The sequence below is a fragment of the Corvus cornix genome, chromosome 20 (assembly GCF_000738735.6).
Source record: "Corvus cornix cornix isolate S_Up_H32 chromosome 20, ASM73873v5, whole genome shotgun sequence".
Classification (NCBI taxonomy): Eukaryota; Metazoa; Chordata; class Aves; order Passeriformes; family Corvidae; genus Corvus; species Corvus cornix.
This window is the reverse complement of record NC_046349.1, coordinates 9962052-9986683: the sequence shown is the minus strand read 5'-3', so window position 1 is coordinate 9986683 and position 24632 is coordinate 9962052. Positions and strand designations below refer to the sequence as shown.

The window sequence follows — 24632 nt, the reverse complement described above, 5'->3', positions numbered from 1 at the left end:
GCAGAAAGCATCACCCAGCAGCTCAGCAGCTGAACCCCAAGGAAGAGCCCGCTTTCCCACTGCTCTCCAGGAGCTCAGGGTGCAGATCTCACTGCAGATTCACAGCCTGGCCCCACCAAAATCCCCTGTTTTCCAAGGGGAAGCAGCACCCTCCCCAGCAGCCCCACGGCCGGGATATCTGGGGGCCTGCGGGTACCCACCTGGGTGGAGTGGTGGTAGAGCAGCCCCTCACGCTGGCTTGTCTGGAAGCTGAAGCCGCTGTAGAAGTCCCGCAGCCCCGGCACATCAGTCAGAGCCAGGGTCAGGTAGCCGTGGCCATGGATGCTGACCGAGCGGGCAACCTGGGAGGAACACCACAGAGGCAAGGTGGGAGACTGGCCCTGGCCTTGCTGGGATGCTGGGAGATGAGTGAGGAGCTCTGTTCCTTGCTGGGTCTGGCTGGTGCTATGGCCAATCACGTGGAGCAAGCACCTCACCATGACCCCTCTGCACTGAGGACTTGGGGGGTTTATGCTTGTTTCTCTGTGAATGAGGGGAGATGGGGCCTGTCCTGGGGGTCCTGTGCTCCCTCCCCCTGACAGATCCTTCCCCCAGCATGCTGGCCAGGCTGCCAGGGCTTTGTGCTCACCAGGAGGTCCGAGGTGCACCCGTAGCTGACACCCACGGTGCTCATGCGCTTCAGGTCGACGTATTTGCCAAGAGCCTTCAAGCCCTTCATGCAGCCCCGAATGGGCCCACCCGTGGGGAAGAGAGCTTTCAAACTGCAGGAGAAGCAGGCAGTGTTAACAAGGACAGCCCCAGGCAGACACAGCCCTGGGCAGGATCTGGCCCTGCAGCTCTTCAGGCAAAGTGCCTGGGAAAGAACTGTGATGGTCACAGGTATCTCCAGTGCCAAGGCTGCTCCAAAGCACTCAGCATGGCAAAGGAGGACTTGGTGACACCCACCAGCACCTCATCCGTCCCCAGAGATGGAAAAGTTACCATCTTTAAAAAGCTCAGGATGATGGACAGGAAGAGGAACTCTTCCCCCAGAGTTTCATTAGGGTTCCAACAGCCCTGGATGTGGCTGAGAAAGGGCCAGGGCCACCACCAGGGACTCTGGAGGGGAACATACTGACTGTCCCACTCCATTGCAGGCTGGACCCACCTGGGGGGCAGCACAGCTGGGGGAACACCCCCCAGGTAGTAGGAGACAGCGTTCTCCAGGGAGTTCTCCTGCTCCACCACAAAGATGGTGAGGCGCTCCACCCGCACCAGGATGCGCTTCTTATTATTCATTTTGAGGAGGAAAATCTGGATCTGGAGACAGAGGAGAGAAATGATCTGTCAGTCTGGGGCAATTAAATCCGTCACAGAGGGCAGGACAGGATGTCTAGTTAATGGTTCAAGTCAAAAAACTTCCTGCAGCTCCTCCCCCCTCAAAAACAAGGGTCTACATGCCTCCCCACCTCAGATGAGGAGCACTCTCTCCAAGCGAGCCCTGTTCCCTCTTACCGCTTTGTTTGTGGTGCTGCTGATGGTGAGAGAGGAGGAGTTGCTCGGTTTTGCCATCTCCAGGCCAGAACTGAAATCATAGTAAAGCGCCAGCTTCCCATCCCGGATGGCCAGACACAGGAACTGACCCTGGGGGAGGCAGGATGGACACTCAGCAGGTGCCCAGGATGCAGTTGTGGCCCTGAGCCCATCTACCCTTTAAAACTGATGGGAGCAGATCCCACTGCCAGTGCCCTGGTCATGTTATTTGGGATTTATCTGAAACAGCAGCCCTGTGCTGGAGCACAGGGATAACACTGCAAGCTGGAAATGCTCCTTGCAGCTGCCCCAGTGAACCGTGGCCCAGCTTGGAGGGTCTCCCAAGTTTTGGGGAACCCCTCCAACACCAGCCAAGTGACCGCTGTGAGGTTTGGGTACAGCCTGCTCATGGCTTTTAACAATAGTGCTGAAATCCTGCTCCAAGCGATCCTGAGATCGCCGAAGCCCTCCTCTCCCCAGTGTCCTGAACTGGGAACGCCAGCAAGCAGGCCTGGGATTGTCCCAGCCCACCCACTGAGGGACAAAGGCTCCCCAGGGGAGCAAGCACCTGCCTGGTTCTCCAGGAAGAAGATGATGCCGTTGTAGGAGACCACCCGGATCTCCTGCTCGAAGCGCTTGGTTGTGCCAAACTGGCTCTCGAACTTGATCTCCGCATAACCAGTGCCATCAAAGTAGGAGCCGTCAGTCAGCCAGGGGTCTCCTGTGGACTTGGACCTGAGACACACCAGAGGCATCAATCCCAAGCCATCTGCCATGCCCTGGAGCAAGCAGAGCTAAGGATAAGTGCCCTGGAGGACGGCTGCTCCCGGCCCGGGGGCGGTGCCCACCTTGCGCAGGGTTTCTCGGCAGCCGTGTCCAGCTCGAAGGTGTGCTGGAAGTTGTACAGGCTCACCACCTCCTCGTTCAGCGTGTCCAGCTCCAGGCACCCGCGGTAGTTGGGATAGCGCAGAGCGGGAGGAGGCTGGGAATGAAACACAACAGTTAAACGAGTTTCCCTCCTGTGAGAACCTCCAAAGGCATTGCTGACACCTCCCAAAACCTGCTCCCCCCTCCCTGCTGCCTGTCTCACCGTGAAGCTGGAGGGGTAGCCACCCACGTAGAAGACGACATTGCGTGGGTCGAGGTTGAGCAGGCCTTGCTCTCCCTTGGCCACGCTGTCTCCCTTGATCTCGTGCACCCTCTGCCTCTCCACGATCACTGACATGTGCCCGTACTGCAGGATCCTGCAGCAGGGAGGGATGGTCAAGACCAGGGGAGACCCCCAAAGAGAATCAAACCCTGTCCTCCCTGAGCAGAGGCCCTACCTGTTGATGCTGATGGTGACAAACTGCTCTCCAATATCCTCATCGACACTCAGGGAGGTTGGTTCCTCATCTCCCAGTTTGTAAATCCAATGCACTCTGCGATCCTTGAGCACAATGCCCAGGTAGTCTCCAGTGGCCTGAACTCAGGGAGAAACAGGGCCACGTGTTGGTATTTGGGACAGGCAGGAGCTCTCCCTGGTGTGCCCAGGGCTGCACTGGACAAACACCCCCTATCCCACTCCCCACCCAGGCTGACGGCTGCATCCAGGAGCTGTTTGTGTTCCCCACAGAGATATTCAGGGAGAGGGTGAGGGGTTGATGCGCAGGCGTGATCCCCCATCGGTGCAAAAGGGCTTCATCCACCCTCTGGCCCCATCTCACCTCCTGGCTGCCCAGGTACAACACGAACCGCCCCTCCTCTCCCTCGTCCTCCCGGCTCCTGGGCTCGGGGTTTTGGATGTAGAATTTGAGGGATGTGTAGGCTGCCAAATCCTGCAGATTGCTAGGCATCCGGACCTGCACCCCTGAACTGCCGTTGAACTTCATGGGCACTTTCACCTGTAGGGACAGAAATCCAGCCCTGTGGCACTGAACCCACTGCCACCTGCCTGGTCACTGCCAGTTCCACCAAATGAGAAAGGGACCCTGCCTGATGGCCCCAGACACCCTCCCCTTTGCATGCTACCCTCAGGTACGCCCTCCTCCCCCCCAGGCCCCCAGCACACCATGCCCAGCCCTCACCCACCCCTGAGCTCACCTTGCTGGCAGCGTTCCTCGCCTGCGTGATGAGCTGCCGGATCCTCACGATGTTCTCCGACACGGTGGCGTTTTTGTTCCTCCTGTTCTCCAGGCTGCTCAGCTTCTCCAGCAGCAGGGGAATGGTGCTCTCCAGGCTGGACACTGGGGTTGAAGAGGAGCCAGGAGTTTTGGAGGTTAGTAAAGGAAGGGAAATGTGAAGGTCAGGCAGTTTGAGACATGCAGGTCAAAGGAGCTGGGAGCAGTCACAGAGATCCCCTAAAGCCATCGGCCTTGAGGGGGGTGTGAGAATGCTCCAGTGCATGCAACCTCCTGCAGTAAAGCTACACGTGATAGAGACACTGCACAAGACGAAGAAAAAAAGGGCCAGGACGTAAAGCATCCAGTATTGGCCACCTCCCTCTGCTCTTGACCTGGAGCTGCAAAGCACAGCTTTCAAAAATGCTCTGGGGATATCTGTGCATGCAGTGGTTCATACCAGACTCAGCACTCACCAGATTTCCTGGCATCCTGGACTGCCTGGTTCAGGTCCTCACTTCGGAGGCCTCCATACTGGTCTTTCCACTCATCCAGGTTCTTCTTCATGGTGCTCAGGGTATCCTCCACTCTCGCAGCCGTTTCATTGGCCTCAGCAGCAGCTGCTTTGGCATTCTGGATCGTGTCCTTTGTGTCCTCTGCAAGGAAAGAAGTATCTCTGAGGTGGTCAGGAGGAGGGAGGAAGCACCCTTGGGTCACAGTCGGTGCATGAAGAAGGGAGCAGAGAGAATCAGTCCCGCTACCCCAGAACAAACCTTGCTCCCTGCCCAGCATGTCCTGCACGGACTGGAGCTGGGTCAGGAGCTGCTCCTTCCTCGCACGGAGGTCAGCCAGCTTGTCCCTTGCTGTCTGCAGAGTGCCTTTAACAGCTGCAATTAAAGAAATGCACGTGCTGTTTGTTGGAGCTCAGTCCAGACTGAAGGACATCAGACCCTGTGAGGAGCCTCTCTCACCCCCGTTGAGTTTGCTCTGCTGTCTCCTCACAGCCTCCTCCAGGCTGCTGCTGTTCCTCTTCAGCGTTCTAGAGATGGCCCCGAGGTTTTCTGATATGACATTCTGTGAAACAAACACAGGACTCTGAAGAGGAATTCAAGCCTCTGGCTCTGACTGCACACAAAAATGCTCCTTCAGCCATCTGCAGCAGGGTGTGACAGGGAGACCCAAACACTGAGTCTGGCCCCAGCCGTGGCAGACTCTGCTCTCAGGCACAGAACACATGTCAGAGGGAAAGGAGTTTGGTTTTTGCCCATCTTCACAGGGCTCCCCACAGCACGTACCATCAGGGCCTCGCTGGCTGCCTCGTCAGCATCGTGGGCTGCTCGCTCTGCTTTCCTCACAGCTTCAATGATGCTGGCGTAGGCATTGGAGGCATCGACCGCCCGCTGGATAAAGCCATCCTGGTTTGTGTCCTGGATAATGCTGTTTTGGAAGATGAAGCCAGCAAGTCCATGGAGAACACTCAGGCTCCCCATGCCCCCCGAGACAAACCCCTTTGGGCTCCTCAACACAATGTGTGCTCCAGTATAAAACTTTGGAGGTGACACCCTGCTGGTTCCCCTGCCATGGTGGGGCTGCAGGTTTCCATCCCCAGCTCTGGTAGGAGACAGCCTGACTAGTGAGGGTCAGGACAGGTGCCTCACCCAGAAAGGTTCCTTGCAAGCTCATCCAGGAGCCGGGCGTGCTCCTCCGCCTGCTCCACGATGGGGATCTTGCTGCTGGCCGGGGAGAACTTCTTGACGCGCTCGGTCAAGGGCAGCTTTGCCCCATCCAGCAGCGCTGCCAGCTTCTCGTACGCCTGCAAGGACACCTGTCACTCCTGAGGGCTGCCACCCCTCGCCCTCTGCCCGTGCCAAAGTGCCTCTGCCACTCACCTCCTTCGCACGCTCCATCATCTGCAGGAAGTCAGAGACCTGGGCAAGGGCGTCCTTGGCCATCTGCAGGGTCTCCTGCACCAGCGCGTGCTGCTTTTGGAGTGCCTGGCTCTTTTGCTGGACACAAAGACCCAGAGTTAGGGACCAGCAGGGCTGGGACAGCCCCCCCACATCGCTGATGGTGAAGGTCTACCTGACTCTCCTCCAGGTTGTTTCGGTTCAGGCTGTTCAAGTCCTCTGTCTGCCTGGTTTTGTTCACGGCCTCGTTGAGGGCATCACGCAGATCCATGAGCTGGGAGCTGTACTGTGCCAGCCGCTCTTGGATGCTGCTCACCAGGTCCTGGTTGGACTGCCAGCGGGCGTGCAGCTCACTCTTCACCCTATGCAACACTGGGGAGGGAGGGGATGACAACTGTGGCTAATTCCTCTTCCTATGCTAAACAGGCTGTTTATGTGCCGGGCTGCCTTAAAGCCTGGTTCTAGTCTCATTTAGCAGGTATCAAGGCCAGAAGTGACCATCTTCCATCCCTCCCTCCTTTTCAGCCTGGATAGCACAGGATCCTGTCCATGACTGTCTCTCTCAGTGCTGGTTAGAGATGGGATCTCTTTCAAAGACACACAGCCATGCCTGAAAAGCTCCAGATGATGGAAAAACCCCACCTGAGGCCTTGATTACTTATTTCCAACAAGAGCCAGTTTATAATTCCAGCTTTCAGCTGCTGAGTTATGTTTTGCCAGGGCCTGTTAATCAGAAGTGCTCCCTTCCTGCAGTGCCACGTTGGGCTCACTGCTCTCACTCCTGCAAGGACGCCCTCAGGACAGCAGAGCTACTACGGGTGCAGGCTGCTGGTTGTTACTCTGAACCCCTCTATGGGGACAGCAAATAGGAAGAAACATGGTGTGACTTACTCACATCCATGTGTGATGTGAATACATTGCATAATAATGGTGATTCCTTGTTCTAAGTGTTGCCAATTTTGTTCATCAAACAGAACTACCCAGTTAGTTCTGCTCTGAAGTTTGCCTTAAGGGAAAAGGAACCACAAATGATCCTGTTGGAGTGTCACAGGGGACTCTGGAACTCCTATAAAAATTGTTGGGGGTGCCTGGCTCTTAACAGCACTCTCTAAACACAACCATGATGTGCAGTGTCTGCGTGGGCTCCAAGCCAGGAATAGCCAGACCCAGCAGGATCTGGGCAGCCCTGGGCCACCAAGCTGGACTCACACTTCTGAGCCTCCTCGTGCTCACGCCTTGCCAGCTCCTCCTGGGCCCCCAGGCTCCTCTCTTTCATCTCCCTCAGCATCCTTTCCACCTCGGCCAGCTTCTGCCGGAACTCCTCGCTGGACGTGGTGCTGGCGTTCGCTGCCCCAAACCTGGCCATCTGCCGTACCAGGTCTGCAGAGAAACCCACACCCAGCATCAGCACTGACCAAACCAGGTCCTTCATAATCCCCTGAGTTTTCCCCTCACAAACCACAGACAACTTTCAGGCAGCACTCAGAAAACAAATTGCTTGAGATCACCCAGAGGCACTGCCCCATGTTTCTGCCTCCTTGGCCACTACCAATAACGCATCCTACATCCTGAGCATCTTTCTGTGGCTTTACCTCCTCTCCCAGAGCCAGCCACTCTGTTTTGCTCAACCTCTCTGGAGGCTGCAGTGCAGACTGCCCCTGTTTTATGCATTTTAATAACATTTGTGGAAGTTTAAATTGTTTTCTTCCCCAGACTTGTGTTTAGCCAAGCAGCTAAGACTCACAATAAGCCTGGTCAGAGAGTAAAAGCCAGGATTCTGCAGGGATCTTCACTTGTATTTTCCCTTGTTCTCTCCATGGCTCTTCCTAAGCAATGCAGTGCTTGGCAGTGGTTAAAACCAAGAGCATGGCATATCCCAGGAAAGAACCCCAAAGTGAAGACCCTTCTTTACATACCTGCAATGCCCCTCTGGATGCTTTGGATGTGCAGCAGGAGCTGTTCCCCCCTCTGGTACATCTCCTTTGTGTGCTGATCAACACGCATCGCTTCTCTGTGAGTCATGGTCATCTACAACAAAAACTCTGTCTTAGCTCAAGTATGAGATGACATTTTATGTGATTTATCAGAGGGACTGCTGCTCCCAAAAGGCACACAAGGCTTGGCAATGTGTAGCTTGTGAGGTCCAGCCTGCCCCATGCTGCTGTCCTACAATGCATTGAAGGGTGATCTCATTTAGCACCTTCAGAGAAGCACAAGCAATAAATGCAGCTCCAATGCAACAGTCTCTGGATGCTGGAACAATCCCAACAGCACAGAGGACAGCTATTAACACGGGAGCTATTAACACAGGAAAAGCCCCAAAGCCTGGAGCCAGGCACACCTGTGTCCTGATCAAGAGACAGAGGGCTGCAGTCTGGCTGTTTGGTACACACAGGGGCAGTTTGTCTTTGCAGCTGTCTGGGGAAGTATGTCATCAAGTAGAGATTTTTCCCTCTCCCTCAGATTAGGAGCAGCAGTTTATAAATCAAATCAAATGAAATCAAGTCTTGCTCAGTTTGTAAGTTCTCTGAAGATGCAGCTGCTGGATTTTAGACTGGATATAGACTGCATCTGTGATGGACCCAGATGTTTCATGTTCCTCACTTGTATGCCCCTTCTGTAAGTGATATTTGACTAAATTTATTTTTACTGCTTGAAGTTGGAGCCACCTCAAAAGCAAGCAGTAAATCAAGAAAAACTATCAATATCATGAGATGCTTAACAGCTCTCCAAGGGAGGAAAGCAGGTAATCCAACTTGAGCACCTAACATTGCAACTTAGTACTGGTCAAGCAGGAGATCCAACCTGCCTGAACTAGGCTCCTCACAGCCTTCAAAGCCCTCGTTTTGGTAAAAGGGGGACTTGTGCTCTGGCAAAGAAAGATGGAGAAATACCCTACTTTGTGCTGCAGTGCGTTCAGGTCCTGTGTGAGATCCACGTTCTCATCCTCCAGCTCGTCAGCCCTTTGCCTGACCCTGCTCATGGCTCTGTGGTACTCACGGAGCTGGTTCTGGGGGAAAAAAAGAGGCTAAATCAGGCCAACAGGCCAGGAAACATGGGCAGAAGGTGATGTTAAACCTTCCACGTACAGCAATAGCCTTTATGGTGCCGTTGAGGCCGTGAAGGCGAGCCCAGGCGATGGAGCTGGCGTTGAGGGTGACCAGCTGGCTGCGGATGGACGGGAAGGACATCTCGATGCTCTGCAGGTCCTCCAGCAGGAGCAGGACACAGCTGTCACACACTACAGGGGAACGCAGCAGTCAGCACAGGCCCTCTGCCAGGCTTCCCTCACCTCTTTCCCCAGGACAGAGGACACAGACCTTCACACTTCATGCTGTCGGGGCCATTTGCCACCAGGACCTCGTGCTCGCGCAGGCAGACGTCGCACTGCTTCCCCGTGAGCCCATTGGGGCATGTGCACTCCCCGGTGCGAGGGTCACAGGAGCCCCCTCTGCACTCGCACTCTGCAGGGTAAAGTAACAGAGAATCGCTTTGTGCTTTTACCACTCTGGAGAGAGGGGAATGAACGGTTTTATTCCAGTTGAGCTTATCTACACACCGCTGCCGGGGCTTTCCCTGTGCAACCCAGCAACGTGCACAGCCCCTCAGACAGCTGCCAGCTGTTTTCCGCCTTCAACAACTGCACCAGCACCACAGCCCTGCCCCAGTGCCGCTGGCTGGGACCCCCCACTCACTTGTGCAGCCGCCCTGGCCGAAGCCCCAGTAGCCCGGGGCGCACTGGTGGCAGCGCGAGCCGCTGACGCCGGGCAGGCAGCTGCACTGGCCGCTCTGCACGTGGCAGCTGCTCCCCACGGCGCCCACGTCGCAGTCACACCTCCGGCAGCCCGAGCATCCCTCGAAGCCATAGTATCCCTCCTAGGGAAAAGCAGGACAGGGATGCCCTGGTCAGCAAGCGTGCCTCTCTCCTGGGGCAGTGATGTGGGACCCCAGCGTTCCTTTCCAGGTGTGTTTTGAGCACCACAAAACTCAAAGCAAGGTGGTAAAGATGTGGAGCTGCAGTGAGAACCCACACACACCACAGCAATGCCCTGTGAACCTGCCCTTGCCCAAGCTGGATGCACTGAGGAAAATGGGGTTTACTGCATTTTCCCAAATGATGCCCCATTACTGGAATGCTGCCTTCACTGCTTGCTGCCAGATCTTTATCAAGCTTTTGCCATGTACAGGACAGCTCATGTAAATGCAGCCTTCACCAGCTGGCAGCCAGCCCTGCTCTGCTCACAGGCCTGGGGGATGACACACCAAGGCTGCCCCTCATCCCCATGACAAGGACAGGCACCATCCCAGGGCCCAGGTGACCCTCACCTCACAGCGATCACAGTGCTGGCCTGTCACTCCAGTCTTGCAGAAGCACTGGCCAGTTTGTGGATGGCAGGAGTCAGTCCCACAAGGCGAACAGTTGCACTCTGCCAGGGAAAAATACACCCAGTATTTCACTGAAGAGCCCGTCAGCCACTCACAACACTTACTGCTAACAGGGAATCCTATTTCCCCCTAATCTATCAGTCAAAGTTAAGACAGAGCCTCTCTCCTCTTGGATTTGCTTCTCACAACTTATTGCCATGGCCCCTTTTGCAAGCTGCAGTTGGGCTGCTCTTCCTCAGAGACAGAGGAGCAGTGCTGGGAATGGGCACCCTCCCCTTGCCCACCCTGTGCTGGCTGCCTGCCCCACTCACGTGTGCAGTTCTTGGCTACCACAGCATCCCCGTAGTAGCCGGGCGCGCAGAGCTCGCAGCGCGCGCCGGCCGTGTGGTGCATGCAGCCCGAGCAGGCGCCCGTCAGGGAGTCACAGCTGCTGAACAGCATGTTGGGATCCGTGTTCCCGCTGCAGTCACAGGGCTGGCACGAGCTGCCAATCACCAAGGGATTGCCGTAGTACCCCGGGGCACACCTGGAGAAACACGGCAAGTTACAACAGGGTGAGGATCCTGCAGCTCGTGCCTGCACCCTGCACTGGAGTTGCACAACTGGAACAGCGTGAGCATCCAACACTTGTAACTGCTGCAACCCTCAGGGATCTCAAAGCACTTTGTGTTTCGCCTTGTGATACCTCAGAAAGGTGCCTTTATCACAGGCTGCAAGTCAAGGCAAAGCACGGGGAAGTCACACATGCACGGTAACAGAGTTTCAGCAGTCAGGCATATGCAGGCTGAAAAGGACTGAAGGAAATGCTGCCAGAGCAAAGCACACAGGGGCAGAGCCAACCACTTCTGCTGCAGTCCTTAAGGGGACAACTTCTCCTCTGCCACAGCAGTGGCTGCACAGGGTTAGTGTGGTGTCTGAGGCCCCCCAAACACAGGTGCCACCCCCCTTACCGTTCACAGTTGGGTCCAGCGTAGCCTGGCTTGCAGAGGCACTGCATGTTGGAACCCTTGTGGACACAACCAACAGCAAAACTGAAACGAGAAAGGGGACACAGGGAGGTGCAGTTACCCCTGATGTGGTGCCAGGGGAGCTATCACTCATTGTGGGCTGTTGGGGCCTCAGGTTCAAGAGAGCATGGGCATGGTCTGGGGACAAGGACAAGGCTGGCATTGGGACACTTGCCCTGGTGGGGGCACAGAGTGGTTCCAGTGGTTAAACAGTGAGGCCAAACAGGCAATCCCATCCTGGGGTTCTTACTTGTTGGAGGCAACTGAAAGAGGGCATGGGCACCCAACACACTGCAGGGGTTCTTGGGCAGAGGGGCTGCCCATGTAGCCGTCCTTGCATCGCTCACAGTGGTCTCCTTCTGTGTTGTGCTGGCAGTTCTGCAAGGAAAAGGCAAGCTCTGGGTTCAGCACTGACAATAAATGGTGGAGGCACTAAGAACTCCCCATGAGGATGCCTTAGACCTTCCTCTATCCCAGAACTGCCTTGCACCCTAAGCTGACCCTAAGCAGGGTCACCAGTGAAACAGTGCAGCCAATACTCTGACTTAGGCATGGTTCATCCAGCCCAGTTAGTATGTAAAGAGCTTTTGAATCACATGCTACAGACCTCATGACTCCAAAATATCACACTGCTCCACTGTTTACTTACAAGGCATATCCCAGAGCCTGGCAGGCACTGATCTGAGTGGCCATTGCAGTGGCAGGGGATGCATTTTCCCAGAAAGAGCCCCTTGGTGTCCCTGTAGTAACCTGGAGCACATTCCTGAGGAGACAGAAAAAGGCAGAGATCTGAAAAACAGCCTAATACTTTTGGGAAAAGAAAAGAAACGAAATTAGTTTTCATGACAGAATTCCCATAGGGTTGTACTGATGGAGAAGAGATTAAAAGCAATGATGAAGATTTTTCAGTGCAGTTCCCTCCTGCTCCTTTTAACCAGGAGAGAACTGGCCAGAGAGAAGGACCCATTCCAAGGTACTGCAACACCTGAATGATTTCCCCATTGTGGCCCTTCCAAGAAGGCAGATGCAGCTATTGCACCTCTCCAAGGTCCACGGTGGTGTGGTGGGGAAATTTTCCTTCCTTTGGAACAACCTGAGCTGTCATTTCAACTGAAGCCCTCAGGAGCCAGCTTGGAGACTGCTGATGCCTTGGCACCAGTGCTTTGCACAAACATCCAAACCCCATGGTTGCCACACACACCAAGCACGAGGGGTGGCTGACACACAAAACGTGACTGTCTGACTCCCCTCTGACTGGAACAGCACGTCCCCTTCCCCCTGACCTGGCAGGAGTCTCCCTGGTAGTTAGCTGGGCACAAGCACAGCTCCACGTTGCTGGCACGGACGCCTGTGGCCGTGGCCGTGGCCATCTCCAGCACCACGCGGCGCAGGGACACAGAGGAAGAGAGCTGGGAGAAGAGTGCCCGGATCTGCAGCTGCTCCAGGTTTGCCAGCACCATCATGAGCTCCTCTCTGGACACAGGGTTGTGAGTCTCTGTGTGCCTGAAGTTACCCTGGCAGGAGAAAAACCTGGCATTACTGGCAGGAAGCACAGGCACCTGAACATCAAACCCAACCTCCACGTCCCTGCTGCTGGAATCTCTCCCCTTTGCATGGGTGAAACAACCCTGGCAACACCAAAAATGCTGAGCTCAAAGCCTTGGTCCCTCTGTCTGTGTGAGGTCTTGTCCTTTCCTGCATTATCTGAGCACTTCACTTGTGTGTGCAAACTCACCTCCACCAGCTGCAGCCGGCCTTCGTGTGCCTCCCCTGGGGACGGGTAGGCACCTTCGAGAAACATGATGCTCATCTGATTTCCCTAGGAAAAGCAAGGAAGGCATCAGTCATCACCTCCTGCATCCATCACATCCTGCTCCTGCATTAGCAGAGGGCACCAGGGAGTTTCTTGGGCTGCACCTTCAAGATCACATCCGGGCGGGACTCCATGGGAATGAACACGTCACCCCTCCGAGGGTTGGAGTGCAGCTCATAGCGAAGGTACCCTCCATAGGAGGAAACCTGAGGGAGAGACAAATCCCACACGTTGCTGCAAGTCCACACCACTGAGACAAGGCAGACGTGTTTGTGTTCAACTGGAGTGTGAGCAATGCCTGCGAGTCAGGCTGCTGGCACACGTGTGTTGGTAGGGTCAGGGTGGTTCCCCATTCTCTTACTTGGTCCCCAAGGTAGGAGCTGGGTGCAACCCAGTAGAGCTCCTGGTAGGCATCTAGGAGGTTCTTGAGGTCAGCAGTGACGAGCTGCTCCCGTGGGTTCAGAGCTGTTGGCACTTCGTGGCGGTCACTGCTCAGCAAGAGCCACCCATTCATGTCGACAAACTGGAGGGGAAGAGCAACTGTGGGTCTTCTAGTGGAGTTACAGAAAGTATTTGGGTGTTGATGCTCCAGAAGAACAGGTCCCAGAGCAGCAGAAAGGGGAATAACAGGCTCACACCTCACATGCATCCTGATGAAGCCACTGGAAGGCTGATCATCACCCCCGCCCAGCACATGAGACCCCAGAGACCAGGAAAAGGGGCTGAAAGCAGGAGATGGGCACAGGGAGTCAAAGATAACCCTCCTCACAGTGTATCTTCAGTAGGATTAATGCAGGACAGAGACCCGAGGGGAGCAGGGAGCCAGGTGGATGGGAACACACCTGACCTGCAGGCTCTGGTGGCCACAGCCCCTCTCACCTCAGCCCGGTGCTTCTCAGTGCTGCGGCAGCGATCGGTTGCACCAAAGCAGAAACACTTGGTGCAGCCCTTGGGGTTGGTGGCATCCAAAGAAAACGTCCCCAGGCGGCACTGGTCACACCTCAGGCCCTCCACGTTTTCCTGAAAGACAAGCAAAGCTCAACAGCGTCAGCAGCTTCTCACAAGGCCTCAGTGGAGGACAGGGATGGCAGGCTGAGTGCTCAAAGCACAATGCTATGGTGCTGGAAGATGTTGAAGCAGTCCCCCAACAGATTTGCTTGTACAGCACCTATCAAACATTAAATTCACCCAAACAAAGCACTTGTAAGCCCTACAAAGAGGCTGGAGCAGTCGCTGTTTGAATTGCTCTGCTGCCATGGAGCCTGGAGCCAATAGGGCTGACAGCTCTACCTCCAAGAAGCTCTGATACAGGGCTGGACTCAGACTGGACATCTTTCCCAGTGACAGCCCAAGGAATGAGCCTTCGTGGCCAGGAAGGATAAGAAGATACGAGTTTTTCAGGGTGCCCTGAACCCACCACCCCATGGGGCAGGCTGGCTGCAGCTCAGGCACGCAGGCACTCTCCTTCTCCAGCCCTGCTCCCTCCGGCATGCCGAGCACACACAGCCCCTGCCACCCCCAGCCAGAGCAGGAGAGTCGAGCCAAGGCACCACATGGAGGCATCGAGGGACTGACCTTGCAGTGACACTGCCCCGTGACCGGGTCACACACGCTGGCTTCGGTGCCAGCCTGGTGGCAGTCGCACCGCCGGCAGTCGGGGTAGTGGTAGTAGCCAGGGGCACAGAGGTCACACTGTCGTCCGATGATGTTGGGCTTGCACCTGGGTGGACACAAGAGCCAGAAGAGCTTTCAGAGCTTTCCTCACCCCCATTCTGCACATTTCCTCCCTTCAGGTTGCTAACGTGTCCCACCACTCCAGCAGGGACCAGGGATGCTGCCAGATGTCCCCAGCGCCAGGACAAGGCTCCCTCACCTGCACTGCCCACTGTCCACGTCGCAGCCTGGCTCCGTCAGCTCCTGCACGCCGGGCCGGGAGCAGTTGCAGTCCTCACAGCCGATGAGGGGGTGGCAGCCGAAGGTTTGGGGCTCGCAGACAACACACTCTGGCTTCAGGGTGTGGGGAGGACAGATGCACTGTCCTGTCACTTCATCACAGAGACGTGTCCCGCAGTCACAGGCTGCAAGGGGCAGAACAGGGCTGGGTTTGGGGGAGCCAGACCCAGGAACCCAAAGGCGAGTGTGGGGAACGGATACAGAGCAAGTGCTGGGAAGCTGGAGCTGGGAGACGGGAGAACTCACGCCTGCAGTTGGGGAAGCCCCAGTAGCCAGTGGCACAGCGGGAGCACTCGCGGCCAATGACGTTGGACTTGCAGGGACACTGCCCGCCGAAGGGCTGGCACTGGCTGCCCCGTGCCCCGGCCTCGTGGCAGCGGCACGGCTGCGCCCCGTTGTTGTAGAAGAGGGACAGCGAGATGGCAGAGTCGCGGCAGAACCTCGAGGATGTGCTGGGGCTGTTGGGGAAGGCGAGAAGAGTCAGTGCTGCGCATTCCCACAGCCTCCCCACCACCCCAAATCCAGCATCCCCTACAGATCCAGAATCTCCTGCAGCGATGGGTGGTTAGTGGGAGGGAGAGCCCTGTGACACAGAGATCCCCCAAACACCCACGTCTGGTTAACAGAAGAAAAGCCTCAACCAGCCCCCTCCTTGCCACACATGAAGGGAAGGGGGTGTTGCTCCCTGAGGAGTGTGCAGCCTGCGGGCAGCAGAGCGGGCACCCAAAGCCAAGGATCTCACTTGATGTAGAAGCTGTTGATGCCACAGCTGCTGATGAAATCATAGGACTTGTCCAGGGGTTCCTCCTGCAGGTACTGGGAGGTGTAGCTGTCTTCAGGCACCACAAGGATGTAATCCTGCAAAGCAAGGGCGAGCTGGGTGAGCCAGGTTCTCAGCTCAGACAGACAGACACCATCCAAAACGACTCCAAAGTCCAAATGCACCTTTAACCTTTCATCCCTTGCTGGGACAGAACATAACACAGCAACTACTGCAAACACCAGGAATCACCTCTCTATTGAGGTCTGTCCATCAGGGTCCATCTAACCTAAAGCTCCACATCAGGAACAGTCCAAATTCACTGGAGTAGAAACAGGCTAGAATACCCCCAGAGCGCAGCACTGGCTGTGCCTCAGCAAAAGGCAGTCTTTATCACCCCAAATTTCTATACATTAAGGCACCTGGGTTCCAGGTCTGTCTTTCAGCCATTTATCCAAATCTAGTATTTATCTAGTCCTGTTGCCAGAGAGTAACAAAGGCTACCTACTCCCATAATGAGGCCTGCCTGAACAAACAATATTATGCAGGTGTAAAATATTTCTAGGGCAGGAGTAAGTCTTATTCTGGATTATCACAAGCTACATATGCAAAGTAACAGCTTTGATTTCTGCTTTGTTTTGATATCAAAACCAGACAGGGAAGGACAACTGTCATCTACAGAAGCTGCCCCTGTGAATTCTGCCCTCAATTCCATACCACTAAGGTTGGAGACTGCAACTTTCTAGGGTAGTTCAGAGACTGAATGATGGTGGGAAACATTCCTGCAGTCACACACTGACAAAAATCCAAGGCAAAATTCCCTGCTGAAGCCTGGTCCAGCATGCTCTGGGAGCTTCCTGAAGAGAGGCTCACCAGCCACAGCTGCTTGCCCTCTGGCACTCGAACCACCACAGTCAGATCATTATCAGTAACATCCAGGACGATTTGGTTCTCAGAAACCACCAGGCTCCGGCACCCGTATGCATGTGGGCAGAAATTCGCGTTGGTCTGACCTGAAGAGACAACAAATGTGTTGGTGCCACATGTGCCTCGAGTCCCCATCACACCCTCCCAGTTTGGAAGGGATAAGTCAGTCTTGCTTCACTTTTGCGATCCCCAAAGAACCCGCAGTTATCCTCTGGCATGGAAAACTTCCAGGGCTTCTGCCAACCAGCAGCTTCCCCAGACCCCTGCCCTTCTCACCTTGCCAGATGCGCCCACCATTGATGAGCACTTCAACAGGGAAGGTGGGGTGGTTGGGCTGGTAGAAGTGCAGGATGAAGGCATAGCGTCCCAGGGTCTGGATCCGGCTGTTAAACACCACTGCAGCCTGCCCCAAAACGGGAGAACACAGACAAAAATCCGTGTCTGATGCCTGCACTCACAGCTGGGATGTTTTTTAAATATTGCACAAAGTTGTGCTCTTATTGCACAACTGTCAGGTCTGGAGAATTCAGTGAATCAAATGCCCCATGCCTCCACACTCCCCCCTCTAATGCTGCCACCTGAAAAGCTTTTCCTGGGATCCCAGAGAACCAAACAGGGTTGGATGGAGCCAAGACATGCGAGTCCACAGGAATTACAGGTTCAGGGACAAGTTTAAAGTCCAGGTTAAATTCTGAAAATGCTAATTGATACAGCTACTCAACAGATAGGGGAAATTTCTCCCTGCCCCAGTGGTCCAGTGTCACAGCACCAGCAAACCAGCCCAACCACTACCTGTGGGGACTGCAGGAGGATGAGCTCTGCAGTGGGGTCCATCGCTGTGGGAGGACGAGGAGCAGGCTCCACTGGGACCCCAGAAGGAGCCACATGGACAGCCTGAGCCAGGGGCACCTCTGGGGCGATGGGCAGAGCCTGGGCCCCCTCCAAAATGATTGACTGAGAAAGCTTCAGGAACCTTGAGGGGACGCAGGAGCTGCTGAAAAACAGGGAGTAAACAGGATGTGAGAATCTCCAGAAAGAAAAGAGAGAGGCTCTGGGGTCCTGGCAGGGAAGCACACCCTCTAACTCCTGGTGGATTACAACGTGTGCCTGCTGAGGCAAAGCTCACCCACCAGCACCAGGCTCTGGGACATGGGCTCAGCAGGAAGAACAGGAGCCTGGCACAGGCTAACTCCTCTGCAAATATTTATTCAAAGCAGTGTCTAAAATTTGGATACAGCAAGTGTCTTGCTGCATGTGAGCAAGCACAGGAATGCCTATTTGGGATGACACTTGAGTGTCTGCCCCAGCAGGCAGAGGGGGGCTCAGGTACAGGACCAGCAGCCTGACTCCCAGTCTGTGCTCAGAGCACACAGGCAAAGAGCTTCACCTCAGCTAGAGATTTCTCTCTACTGCATTAAGAACTTAAAAAGTCTCCGAGCCTGAGGGAAGCGGGGGAAGCAAATGTTTTTGGAAACAGCTCAATTCATGCTAAAGCTAAGGGGATCCGAGACTCTCACCTGTTGGATGAGAAGGTGCCATGGACACTGATGCAGTGCACCTTCGGCTCGATGAGCTCCACGGTGAACTGAGCAGCGGGGACCAGGTACACTTTGTGCTGCCACAGGAGAGAGACACCTGGTTAGGTGACAACCTCTGCCACTGGGGCCACAGCAGTGCCTGTGCCCACCAGGCACTTCAGCTAATGCATGGCAGTCACACCTCTGCTTACTGCCCCTTCTTCCTTGGCACAAGCCTTACGCATTTAGCAGCTCCACATACTGATGGGATTCTTCTGTCCTTAGCTAAACAGGGAATCTCTCCAAGATAAAAAAGGAACTGTCCCCCTGCTGTAGAGCTCCCTCTGCAAGAGCAGCTGCCTCTCCCCATCTCCTCCCCACTCCCAGTCCCATGATCTACTTCCAAACACCCCACTGACCACATTTTCCACCTGGACTGGTCATGACACAGACTAAGATCCAGTACCCAGTCCAAACAGGAGTAGAAAACCCTTCTACAGGCTGGCTACCAGTCCAGCCTTTCCTCCCTGTGACCTGTTGAGAGAGCTGCTCTCAGAGGGAGCCTTACCAGGAAGAAATCAGCCAGATCAGAGGTGAACCGAACAGTGGCCTCTGAGGTGAGTTCAAAAGTTGCCATTCGACTCTGGGAATCTACAGCAATCCCTCGACAAAGGAAACTGTAAGAAACACACATTTTGAAGCCAGCCTTGAGCAGGGTCATGACCCATTTCTTGTCCTGTCAGCTGTATGTCCTGAGGGGATTTACACAAAGTCCCTGGAAATCTTTTGATGTTTTTTCTGGCTGCTTCTAAGAGTGAAGTTTCCCAAGGACACCCCAAACATTTGTTTCCTATTGCAAAGGTTGCAGTCTGAAATCAGACAGGGTTTGACCTGTCTCCAATAAACCCGCCTGTAGGTCATTCCCTAAGTCAAGGTCCCTACCAACATATGCAGCTGTAAACAGATGCAGGAGATTATCTCCTGGCAGAGGCATTAGAAGACTGTGTTGGCACAGGTACACACTACCCTGGGATGGGATGGGCAGCCACCAAAATCTGTGTGCAGCTAGAATGAGTTTGGACACACAGAGCTTAGATGGACAACACTGAAGCTTGCTTTGTTTATGTGATAAACCAGAAAAAGTTCAGCTGAAGGGAGAGTTGTCCTTGCCATGGCAGAGAACTGAACCTTTTCTCCCTTGAGCTGCCCATACCTGTAGACACAGGGGTAGAAGGTGAACGTGCCCTGCTGAGTGGCTGAGTGCGGCGAGCTCACCGCGATGCCCACAGTCTGCAGAGCGTTGGTGTTGGCATATTCCACCAGCAGCACGTACTTCCCAGGCTGGGCCACGGGCAGGGACAGCTGCACTTCCACCTGGAGGACACAGGGATGACTGAGGGAGTGTGTGCAGGATACCCATGCTACAAACCAGCCTCCTCTGCAGCTCAGGGGACAACGCAACAAATCTCATCAAATCCTTGCAAGCCTTTACACGTGAGACTCTGGGTTTGGGTGCCTTGAACAGGGTACACAAGCACACAGCTGCATGGGTGTAAAGCCTTTCTGGTCACCTGCCCAGGTGTAGGTAAAGCCCCAGACATTGCAGTGTCTGGGAGAGGGACAAAACAGAAGTGCCACTCACATCACTGCCACTGCAGGTGGCCATGCGGGGATGGGAGGGGGTGAGCTGCTCCGTGGGACACAGCCTGGGGAGCCGGTTGTCCAGCCTGCACACTGCATCCACCCCTGGCACGGCAGGGAAGCCCTCCACGGACAGGTACTTGTACAAGAGGCAGCTGGAAACACATAGAAAGAAATGGCAAGGTACAAATGGTAATCTTTAACCCCAGGCCTGAGCTGAGCAAGCCCCACACAGCACAAAGACGTGCAAATCCTTACTTCTGGGTGGCTTGCTCAGGGGCTGGCTGGTAGGTACAAGGCTCCGTGACCTTCAGCTGCAGGATCGGTGCCTCATAGTATGAGCTGGGCAGCAAAACCAGATAGTCCTAGGAGGAGAGATGGGAGAGGTGGGATGCTTGGGACACTTGTCCCCAGGGAGCTGCTGAAGCCCCCACGGCAGGTGGAGCACAGGGCCTTACCAGCAGCACGCCCTCAGCTTCAACAACCAGAGACCAGGTGCTGGGGTTGAGAACAAAGGGCTCCCCAAAGCTGTTCTGGGGCACGGTGACAAAGGCTGGCTCCGTGCTGGGAGCAAAGACAATCTGCTTGGTCTGCTCTGTACCTGGAATGGGAGAGATGAGAGGCTGTGAAGGGACTGGAGTGGAAAACCTGGGGCTGGACATGGGAGGCTATGCTCAGGGAAGCAGCTCTGTGGTGCAGTGGGGAGTGACAGGCTCCCACTCTCTTTGGTGCACCACAATCCCACACTGTCCTGGAACAGAGGCATCCACTCTCAATCTGCTCAACAGCCTGATGGGAGAAATAAATATAAATCACTGCAATCCTTAATGCAAATCCAGAGCTCTCACAGTGTGCTCTGCATCCCCAGACTGCAAAGCACAGAGTGTTGCAAGCCAAGGAGCGTTTTGCCAGCTAGAAAAAGAAAGAACTCATCTGTGAAGAGTTAATTGTGAGACAGACAAAAAGAATTGCCCAGATACATTTTTCCTCAGGGAAATTCTGACCTCAGCTCCACAGGCAAGATACCTGTCTTCTGGCAAACTTTCAGGCCCCCAAGGTGTGCTCCTGCCTTTCTTCCTGCCAACCACAGACTCTGCACTCGAGATTTAGACATTATTTTTAACTGACAGGACAAAATGGGTGCAAGGCCTGATCCTGCTGCTGTTGAACAGCTCCTTGGCTCAGCTGGAAGTCCCACAACCTCTTCATTAATGGATGCAACCACAATACAGCACCTAGAAGCAGACTTCTGTGCCTGCCCCAGCAGTCTCAGGAGCTTTTGAAGAGTGCAGTTGAGAGGGATTCACCAGGAATGGCTGCACGGTGAGCAGATGAGATGAAGGAGGAGGTGGAGAGTGTGGCACACTGACTGGCCTGGTGTGGTACATGGACATCAAGGCACAACACAGATGGCCAGAAGCTAAAGCAAGGGCTTGTGCTACTGCTGGGATGGATAATAACCCCTTCCCATGTGTGACATGCCTGGCATCAGCTGGGGATGGGACCTCGCTTTTCCAGATGGGAAGCAGAGGTGAGGATGGAAGGAGTGAAGAGATTTCCCTGAACTGGCACCGGGGTAGATTTCTTGACAGGCTGAAGTTTCGCATCCCTCTGAGGTGATCCACAACTCCAACTGAGATGGCTCCTGGAGGCAGAGTGGAAGAAACCAGGCTGAAAATCCCATACTTGGAAAAGGCTTTCCCTTTTGCAAGACACATCTTCCAACTTCTTTCCAAGCTGCTTGTCCTTTGCCATGTGAAGCCCTTTCCATCCAGAGAGGAGGTGGCTCAGCACTTCTGAAGCCTCCCAGGGATGCTGCCCTCCTGGGGCCCATTGTTGGTGCACGAGTCTGGCTGCTTGCCTTCAGCACTAGAAAAATCAAGCTGCTTCTGCATGAGAAGTGAAGCACTTTTTAAAGCAAATGAGCTCTGCTGCTGGATTGGACAGATTAAATATTTCCTGACTTTTGGTGGGATCCTAAAGCATGACCACGGCTTCTGCTCTGCTTGCTCTTCTGCTGTGTAATATGACTGGACAGAAAAATGAGCAATTTTTCCTCACAAAAAAAAAAAGGCAGAAAAATAGTATTTTGGCATTTCAAACCTTGCATATCACATCGAAGGCAGAACCTATGTCAACTCAAGCCAGAGGAGAGAACTTCACACTCTGATAAATTAGGTAGTTGGTGCTGACAGCCTTGTGCTGTGCATGTGTGGCCTGGAGAAGAGCTTCAGAAGGATCATGTGGCTGTGGCATCTCAAGGGCTAAAATCAACCAGCCAACCACCCACCACGGCCTCAGGTGTGTTCCCATGCAGTCTTGCTCAGATTGTTTCCCGGAATATTTGCTGTCCACGTTTCTAGGCTTGTTCAGACATCTTTTGGTGGCTCTTGTCCAGCAGCTCGTGGCTTGATGAGAGGACAGTGCACCAGAGTGCAAAGCCTGTGTAACGTGTAATTCCATGTCACTTCCAATCCCCACATCACGTGTGAAGGCAGCAGCCTGGTTTGGGAAAAGCACACGGAAAAGGCAGGACTGCCACGTCAGGGCATCTGCTAAATGAAACCACGTGCAGCTGCCAAAGTTTGGGTCCACTTCCCGGCTCTTGGCCCATTCTGGTTTGCTGGAAAGTCAGCACAGTTTTGCCTGGGGCACTGGGGTGATCTTGTCCCGTGCTGGAAATGTTGTATGGATTTGTACAACAGCCTTATCTCCCACCAGCCTGGCTGGTATCAGTCCTCAGTGAGCAGCCCTGGGACTGGGCCCACCTTGCTGCTGCTCTGGTAAATAAAGGGAGCTGCAAACTCAAATCAGCCTTTCAACTGGGAGGGCAGGACTAATGGATAAAGCCATATGGAAACGTCTTCTGGAAAGGATGATGCAGAAGGTTGCCTGGGATGGGGAGGAGGTGGCGATGGCACAGGGAAGCAGAGCAGTCTGGGATCCTTACCTCTCCTTCGTGGCTGATAAGCTGTAATTTTGCCATACACAGTGGCCCCTCCTGAATTAATATACCTCAGGATGACATGGAACAGATAGAGCTCTGCCTCCTTCACGTCTACAGTGACTCTGATTTTATTCTGCAAAAAGCAAAAGAGCACACGGGGCACACGTCATTGGGGGGGGCAGCTCCTGAGTGCCCGCCCGCTCTGGGGAGGGCCTGACCCGCCTGCCCTACCTGCCTGCCTGCCTGCCTCTCTTCCCCCTCCCTCGCCAGCCCATGGCACGGCTCTGGCTGGCCACCTGAGACGGACACACTTGGGACAGACACACCTTGGGGCAGGAGAAGGGGCAGAGGAGCAGTGTTGCAGCGTGGGATGCTCTGAGTTAGTCTAGGAAGTGAAAAGTGCACTTACAGTTGCCACAAACATTAAACTTTCCTTCCTCAACGACCGAGACCCTCCCTTCCACACTGGCGGGCCCCCGGCTGACGTAGCGGAAGACGAGGCGGAAGAGGTCGGGGGAGGTCACATTGAGAGTCACCACTACCTTGGGCTGGTGGGAGAGAGAAAGGGGAGAGAAGCAGAGCACACCTTCAATTACCTCCACCACCCACACTGCCAGCCCAAGCGCAGCTGCTTGGCTCACTGCTCCCAAAGCATCATGCCACAGCGCGAGGAGGAGACAAGCACATGGACCCTACTGCTCACGGCACCTCGTGGCACTGTGCCCTTGCTGGGGCCAGCCACTGAGGGAGCAACCTGCCAGTGGAAGGGGGTGGGAAGGCTGTGATCACATCTGGAAGATGCTGTGGCACAGCAGGGTGGCTCAGCTCTCCTGGGGCACACACCATGAAACAGGGAAGGTTATAGGAAGTTGTTGCTTTTGTTATCAGCATGTTGCTTTGGGGTTTAGCATGCCATAACCAGCCACCAGGTACCAAACTCCTGCCCTTGTGTTTATGGAGCTCTGCCCAACTGCCTACAGAAGAGGCTGGGAATTGAGCTGGTGCCTCATCCTCGGTAATGTGCAGTGCTAAGAACCAGTGGGGCTAATGGACCATACAGCTGATGGCACATCTGCCCTCCACCTGCCTGGACACTGCTTGGCAAGACCCTGGCTAAGGAGATGCTTAATCAAAGAGATCTAGGCTTAAATAACCTCCTGCCTACAGGGAAAAGCTGGGCTCTGCCCAGGGAGACTTCTAATAAGGGCTGTGTTCTTCAAAGCTCCAGTTACAAACCGTCTTCCCACTGGAGAGCAAACTGGAAGGGTTTTGATGATAACAAACTACAGGTGAGACCTGCCAGCAGAAAGCCATGTGCTAGCCCTTCTATCAAGGTCTACTTCTAGCTCAAACACCAACACTGGATGCAACACTGGAGCTATGAGCTCCATCCTCAAGTTTTAAGGCTGGGATTTTCTCAAGGAAGCCTACAGGAGTTCATTGCTTAGCTCCTACCAAAAATTCATTGGGAAACAGCCCCTCTGTTATTTCACCTAAGCACAAAAATGTGAAGAGAACTGAAAGTACATGCCCCAGAGCAAGGAGTATCTCACATGGGTTACAACTGTCAGAGAATCACTGCCCTGCACTCCATCCCCAAACACGCACACACTTCCACAGGGGCCATGCAGAAGAAACCACCAAGGAGAGAAAGGGAGTCAACAGATGAAACAGCTTCACTCCTTGGACTTACACAACTCCAGGTTAGCATAAACCATTGTTACAGCAAACCAGCTAACAGCAAGGGCAAAGGCTGAAGGGTAACGAGAGGTCCAAGCTGAACATGGCAGTTGAGGAGGAGATAACTTATTTTTGGAAAAGGGAGGAAAGGTTATACAGAGTTATAGGAAAGAGCAAAGTCAGTTGAAAGAAGAACAAGGAAACTGAGACAGTGCTTATAGACATCCCTGTAAGTAATCACTATGCTACCACCTTTGTCTAAATGGATTAGGATGTCACGGGATTCCCAATTTAGGATCTTTCCCTTCCTCAGTCTATGCCACCCCCAGCACTACAGGAAGTATCTGAACAAACAGGCTATATATACACTGTGCTGTTTATGTTTGCCATCCTGTGACTTTGGGGGTTTCAGGAGCACTTGGGGTGGAAGATGTGTGCCAAAGCACATCAGTCCTCCCCAGAGGGAGCTGGGCTGGGCTGCAG

The 24632-nt window shown here is 54.4% G+C and overlaps 1 protein-coding gene across 1 annotated transcript in view; it reads right to left on the bottom strand.

Annotated features, from left to right (window-relative positions):
• Nucleotides 1-24632, bottom strand: part of LAMA5 (laminin subunit alpha 5) — an 85191-nt gene that overhangs the window by 4604 nt on the left and 55955 nt on the right. Inside the window, 47 exon segments of the mRNA XM_039563188.1 lie at nucleotides 201-341; nucleotides 629-761; nucleotides 1148-1299; nucleotides 1495-1623; nucleotides 2085-2247; nucleotides 2361-2494; nucleotides 2603-2756; nucleotides 2838-2974; nucleotides 3219-3395; nucleotides 3595-3737; nucleotides 4088-4267; nucleotides 4385-4498; nucleotides 4583-4685; nucleotides 4907-5048; nucleotides 5270-5424; nucleotides 5501-5617; nucleotides 5694-5890; nucleotides 6728-6898; nucleotides 7435-7546; nucleotides 8418-8528; nucleotides 8608-8759; nucleotides 8839-8982; nucleotides 9214-9394; nucleotides 9845-9945; nucleotides 10216-10430; nucleotides 10855-10935; nucleotides 11162-11289; nucleotides 11561-11674; nucleotides 12195-12425; nucleotides 12647-12730; nucleotides 12829-12930; nucleotides 13086-13247; nucleotides 13604-13744; nucleotides 14300-14444; nucleotides 14598-14802; nucleotides 14924-15135; nucleotides 15420-15535; nucleotides 16311-16450; nucleotides 16641-16767; nucleotides 17157-17358; nucleotides 17882-17979; nucleotides 18450-18558; nucleotides 19095-19255; nucleotides 19524-19677; nucleotides 19781-19887; nucleotides 19981-20123; nucleotides 22879-23017. Coding sequence (XP_039419122.1) covers nucleotides 201-341; nucleotides 629-761; nucleotides 1148-1299; nucleotides 1495-1623; nucleotides 2085-2247; nucleotides 2361-2494; nucleotides 2603-2756; nucleotides 2838-2974; nucleotides 3219-3395; nucleotides 3595-3737; nucleotides 4088-4267; nucleotides 4385-4498; nucleotides 4583-4685; nucleotides 4907-5048; nucleotides 5270-5424; nucleotides 5501-5617; nucleotides 5694-5890; nucleotides 6728-6898; nucleotides 7435-7546; nucleotides 8418-8528; nucleotides 8608-8759; nucleotides 8839-8982; nucleotides 9214-9394; nucleotides 9845-9945; nucleotides 10216-10430; nucleotides 10855-10935; nucleotides 11162-11289; nucleotides 11561-11674; nucleotides 12195-12425; nucleotides 12647-12730; nucleotides 12829-12930; nucleotides 13086-13247; nucleotides 13604-13744; nucleotides 14300-14444; nucleotides 14598-14802; nucleotides 14924-15135; nucleotides 15420-15535; nucleotides 16311-16450; nucleotides 16641-16767; nucleotides 17157-17358; nucleotides 17882-17979; nucleotides 18450-18558; nucleotides 19095-19255; nucleotides 19524-19677; nucleotides 19781-19887; nucleotides 19981-20123; nucleotides 22879-23017 — 6759 coding nt within the window.